This window comes from Chrysoperla carnea, chromosome 5 (assembly GCF_905475395.1).
Source record: "Chrysoperla carnea chromosome 5, inChrCarn1.1, whole genome shotgun sequence".
In the NCBI taxonomy this organism is placed as follows: domain Eukaryota; kingdom Metazoa; phylum Arthropoda; class Insecta; order Neuroptera; family Chrysopidae; genus Chrysoperla; species Chrysoperla carnea.
The window spans coordinates 21,241,550-21,247,962 of NC_058341.1; the positions used below are offsets into that span (position 1 = coordinate 21,241,550).

General features: G+C 28.3%; 2 protein-coding genes across 2 annotated transcripts; both read left to right on the forward strand.

Moving 5' to 3' along the window:
• Positions 1–411: 411 nt before the first annotated feature.
• On the forward strand, positions 412–975 carry LOC123299821 (selenoprotein S-like). Its single transcript, XM_044882196.1, has one exon. It carries the CDS (start codon positions 473–475, stop codon positions 914–916), a length of 444 nt encoding a protein of 147 aa, XP_044738131.1. The 5' UTR covers positions 412–472; the 3' UTR covers positions 917–975.
• A 1,209-nt stretch (positions 976–2,184) lies between these two features.
• Positions 2,185–3,266, forward strand: LOC123299822 (selenoprotein S-like). Its single transcript, XM_044882197.1, has 2 exons — positions 2,185–2,344; positions 2,903–3,266. Exons 1-2 carry the CDS (start codon positions 2,244–2,246, stop codon positions 3,150–3,152), a joined length of 351 nt encoding a protein of 116 aa, XP_044738132.1. The 5' UTR covers positions 2,185–2,243; the 3' UTR covers positions 3,153–3,266.
• The last annotated feature ends 3,147 nt before the right edge of the window (positions 3,267–6,413 follow it).

Genomic DNA, 6,413 nt, shown 5'->3' on the forward strand with positions numbered 1-6,413 from the left:
ACATAAATATTTCCAAGTTATCTAAGAGTAATTATACCTTAAGTTATTAAGTTTTCGACAATTTTCATATGGAGCTGTATAGCTCATATTTTAATTTATGATCTTTCTTTATTGTATGCATGCTGCCATCTATTTGGAAATAAAAAATTTTACCCATGTGAATACATTTTTGCCTTTTACTGCCATCTATGTGGTTTTCATTAAACTGTAAGTGTAGCAATCAAGAACGCGCGTGCTGCCATCTATATTTGGAAATAAAAAACTTTACCCGTGTGAATACTTGTTTACCTTTTACTGCCATCTATGTTGTTTTCATTAAACTGTAAGTGTAGCAATCAAGAACGCGCATGTTTTAATTTTGACGTATGAAATATCAAAATAAACATGACGTGTTATATTTTGATAAACTGTTAAAATAATAAATTGTTCTCATTACAATTAAATTTATTACTTAAATAAATTAATATATAAAATGGATTTTATATTTGATGTTGTCGATGGTGTCATCGATTTCATAGCGAATAATGGTTGGTACATATTTATATCATCTGTACTACTAATTTACATTTATGTAAATTATGTGAAAGATACACTTGATAAATATTTACAACAAAGGGCTGAAACGCAATACCTAAATGAAGTTAAAAAGAATCCAGACCTATTTCGTGAGAAAGCTTTGGCCATGGAAGAAGCACGATTAAAAATGCAAGATAAGTATTTACAAGCAGCTGAAAAGCATAAAGAGAAACAAGAATTACTTCAACAACAAAAACAAGCTGAAAAAATAGAACGTACAAGTCATGTAAATGTTGGACAAAAATTGGGTTTCAAACCTAATGAATATAATCCTTTAATGGGAGCTGGTACTTCTGGTGGATATCGAGCACCAAAAAGATCTTGTTGTGGTAAAAAATAATGATTGATGAAGATGATCTACGTACTAATCTGTGATTTGAATAAAGTTTACAATTTATAAAATAAAAAAGTTATAATTTAATTCAAATTTTTTAAATAAATATTATTAAAATTAACGTGTATTTTATTTTATTTTCAGCCCTTGTGTGTAAATTACCCAAAATGGCTGATTATTTATACATTAATATAACAGACTCCCAGCCTCCATTGGAAACAATAGACGTTATTGCTAAAAAACAGTTTTTTGAAGTAATTAGGCAGGCATCTAAGTATTATTAGCCCAGGTTCCCAAAAATTTCAAAAGTTTATTCCCAGCGAGTAATTGTTCGTGTCAGTTCACTTGGCTGGGTTTTCGTTTAATCGTTACGCGCAGTTGTTAGGTCGAGCACTTCACCGAGTGTAAAATACATGCAAATTGTATCATATTTACTTACTTATATCCAAGTACTATCTTGGAGTAAATAAAGCAGAAGTCAATGAACATATCCAAAATAATTAATTATTGGGCCTGTTTAGAACAAGGTAACCTTAATTCGCGATCGCAAGATACGGTGGCGCCGCGCAGCGAGGATTAGTGAAACTATTATAGAGGATTTTGAGTTTTGACAGCTACACAAAGTGCTGAATGTTTTTGTTGTTGAGATGGAAATTATCAAAAATGAAAAACGTTGTGGTGTTCCCCAGTGTGGGAAAACAAGATCTACAGGCGTCAGTTGTCGCACAATGTCGCAAAAACATGCTTGCACTTGCTTCCCGCGCCCGCTTTGCAAGAACAATAGCATTCGATTTTTTTGTTGTCATTGGCTACAAACACTTTGATTTAGATCTCATGAGGTTTCTCGGTGATGTTCGACGTTTGCAAACATGAAGATTTGATTAATAAACAATTATTTTGCTTCGATTGGATACCACAGAAAAACAAGTTTTTGGAACGAGAAAGCGCCTCTCGTTCCATCAACGGCCTTACTGATCCACCAAGTAGATAAAATATATCACCAATATTAATATCCAGGGCTTTCTCCATGTTAAAAAAACAAATAAACAACAAAAAAATGCAAAAATTTATTTTGACAACTTGAACGAAAATCCTCTATATCGGCCATATTGCATTCACACCAGAGCCATCTCTAGGTAATTTCGTTCGCCATCAGCTCATAGATAAAATCTTGATTTTTTTGTGTTTTGTCTATGGTGTCAAATATTTCAAAAAATGTGACGTGTTCTTTTTTGACAAATAGTTAATCCAACCTAACTATTTTATGGAAATAATTAATTACTTTTGATATACTTAAAACTGATTTAATTTATTAAATAATTTTACACAAAAAATGAACTTTATATTTTATATTTGCTATTTCATAGCAAGTAATGGTTGGTACATATTAATAACATCAGTACTTCTAATTTACGTTTATGTAAATTATTTAAGGTAGTACCTACACGAAAGTGATATTCCAAGAATTTCTCAAAACTCAGAATATAAAATATTTAATTCATAATACACTTGCTGTTAAAATTAGAAGATGATTTACCATGCCATACATGAGATATTAGCAATTAAAAGTGACGCAATTTGTACGTGTACATGGGAGAAGTGTATAAAAATACACAAATTTACAAATATTATATTTATTTACCAATGAATGACGTCCACCATCTCTATGAAAAACTAATATAATGTAGAATACTATATTTAGAAAATATATAAATAAAAATAAAAATTATTTACCATATAGTTTCGATAAAAAACTTAAATAAATAACTCGTTTTAGCGATGATTTTTGTGGAAAGCATATAAAAACTAATGTTAAAGATAGATATCAAAGTATGTGTGTGTATACGTATAGAATATATAATTGTGAGTAACTACAGTCTTTTGAAAACAATATATGGTATATGTATAATAGTCATAGCACAGATAATGCACTGAATGATAGTATTAGTCCAAAACTTTTTGACTGGACGGTCGCGGAGGAACTACCTTAAGAGATGCACTTGATAATTATTCACAACATCGAGCTGAAAACCAATACTTAAATAAAGTTAAAAATAATCCAGATCTATTTCGTGAGAAAGCGTTAGCTATGGAGGAAGCAAGATTAAAAATGCAAGATAAGTATGCACTTGAAGCAGAAAAGTATAAAGAAAAACAACAATTACTTGAACAACTAAAACAAGATAAAAAAAGGCGAACATACGTGTGTGAATGTGAGACAAAAATTGGATATTTAAACTAATGATTATAAATAATACTGTAATGGGAGCTGGTTCATCGAATGAATATCGACACCCAAAAAGATCTTTATAATTAATAAAATAATGAGTATTGATAGAGATGATTTGCTTACTAATCTGTGAATTGAATAAAATTAATTGAATTAATTACGATTTATAGAACAAATTTTTAAGCTATAATTCCATTTAAATTTGTATATAAATTTTTTAGATATATTTTCAAACTCCTTTTTTTATTTCAATCCATTTTTTAACATTATTATTTTTTCATTTAAGCTGCTGAGCATATTTTCATTTATATATAATGATTAATTCTCTTATTTCTCGATTGGTAGGTATTATTGTCTATGAGATAACAATAATATGAAAACAAAATTTAGATAGGTAATAGAAGGCAAGCAATACGAAGAAAGATATTGTTTTCTAATAAAGTGGAGATAGTATTTTTTAAGTGTTTTAAAGTAGAAAAATTGGCTAATTGTATTGAGCTTTGATTTATGCAAATCCATAATGATGAATAGTGAAACGCAATTTTATTATTCATCACGAAAATTTTGCTTTTACAATTCATTTATTTACAAATTATTATTTTCAAGAAAGAAGAAAATCATGTTTTGACTATGCATACTTTTAATCTGTGCTTCTTAGTGCGGTGCATGTGCACGATAGTGTCTCATAATAGAAAGCACTGATCTTATCTATGTTATTATACAAAGATAAAATAAAGTTTTTTTCTTATTTTATCTATGGTTTCCTTGATAAGACGTGTTCTTTTTTGTTTGACAAATAGCCGAACCCAACTCTGTTACTAAGCTAGCTCTGTTACTACGCAAATTGTTTAAATAATAATTGTTCGTAATATACTTAATTTACTTCATTAAACAAATTACTGGATTAAGTATGGAAAAAGCACGATTAAAAATGCTAGATAGATATTTAAATGACGCGGAAAAGTATAAAGAAAAACAAAAATTACTTGAACAAAAAAGACTTGCTGAAAAACTTAAACGTTATAGTCATGTTAGTGATGGAAAAAAATTAGGTTCCAAAGCTAATGAAAATAATAATTTAACGGGAGCTGCTGGTAGTTCTACTAGATTGGCAATGGAAGAAGCAAGATTAAAAATGCAAAATATGCATCTACTTCAAGTAGAAAAATATAAAGAGAAGCAAGAATTACTTGAACAACAAAACCAAGCTGCAAAATCATTATACTTAAAAGGTAATGAAAATAATTCTTTAACGGCAGTTAGCACTTCTGGTGAATTGTCAATGGAAGAGGCTCGATTGAAAATGCAAGAAAGATATTTACGTGAAACAAAAAGGTATAAAGAGAAGCAAGAATTAGTTGAACAAAAAAACCAAGCCGGAAAAATCGAACGTTCTAGTTATGTTAACGTTAGACAAAAATTGTAATTCTTTAATGAAAATTCTTAAATAATCCTATTGTTCTTGTTGAAGTAATAAAATAATAGTTTTTAAGAAATATCGAATATTTTGAAATAATATTATTTTAATATTTTTTATAAACATATCTAATATGCATGTTATAACATTTTATAATTATAAAATACTAATTACCTAAAGAAAATTAAAATCATTACAAAAAAAATAATCTTGTCTTTTATTTAGTATAAATAGGAAAATTGCAAAAATGTGTGTCTAAAATTCATCACCCTTTCCATTTTCCTCTATCTCTTATGAGTTGCGAACATTTAGCTCCGCTATTTTTTAGCCCCGTGGGTTATGATGAAACACGAATTCCGTGTTAGAAAGTTTCTATATTTTGAGTATTCATAAAGGGTAGATTGAATTCTACTTTTTAATTTTTTTGTTAAAATTCCCTGATCTATTTCGAAATTTCATCAATTTTGAAAGATTAATTTTTATAATTAATCCGACATTATTTTCTTCAGGTTCATCTAGTATGGCTAAAATAATACAGTAAGAAAAGATATTAAGATTTGAAATTCATTAGGGACTAGGAACTCATTGTTAGGATTCAATACCGATGAAGACACACTATTAAGTGTTGTGAACGGTATTTAGTGATATTTATAGAAATAAAACAATATATAATATTTTTGAATTATTTATAAATATTATATTATATATATATATATATTTTTTTTATATACAAAGTTGAATAAAAAATCAAATTTATATTCTTTATAGAATGCATTCACACATTTCATTAATTAAATCCATTCGATTCACAAGTTGGTACTGTTTTTAAATTCTTTCAATACATTTATTAGTTAACTCATACAAAATAACGGAATCATTTAATAAATAAAAACAAAAATACCACTTATACAGGGTGTATCTTTATTACTACATAAACAAATTTACGGAGTAATTCTATGCATAAAAATTTAAAAAAAAAGTTCTTTAAAAACTTTGAAGTTCTTGACTATGCGTTTATATGAACTTTCTTTATTTTCTACAAAGGATCTCGTCTTAATTTTTTTTTTTTTTTTTGCAATTTTAATGATACACCCTTTATAGCCAGATCAGTTTTAAACGATATTAAAATAGCATGATCGAACATTAACTTACATTTACCAAGTTGATGGATCTGCAAGGGCCTCAAACTAAATTTGCGAGTTGAGAATACAAATTACTCAAATAAAATTTATAGTAAAACAGAGCTATTTATTTCAATTAACCGTAAATATTTGACTATTAGAAAACCAGACTTATGCAGAATTTAATACCATGTCAACATTCAAAAAAGTAAACGCAGGTAGCAAAAATACTATTTAATACACGATCTTGCCACATAAATCGTTTATTTTTCGCTCTAATGAATGAAGTATTATTTATTTAACTTTTGATTTCATGATGATTTGCTTCCTTAATTACGAAATATCACAGATATAAAGCGATGCAAGAGTTAAAATATTTGTCTATGTAATAATTTTATGTCAGTTTTATCTACTGTTTCATCAACGAAGTGTGATGTTGAATTCACATCGCACGCGACGAACGACGCGCGATAAGCGAATTGTCCACTGAATTGTATGAAATTATGATTAAGATTGAAAAATTGGTTAAATAAAACGATCATTTCATAGTGTTCAATGGATAATCTGTCAATATTCGCTTGCCGTTCGTCTCGTGCGATGTGAATTCACCATTAGAGGTAATGACAATGGGCGGATAATAAAAACGTGTTTCTTATCTCACACAAAACGTGACTTGAACGAAAACGTTCGTTACTTTCTAAGATTAAAATTAAATTAACTGGCATTGCATTAATT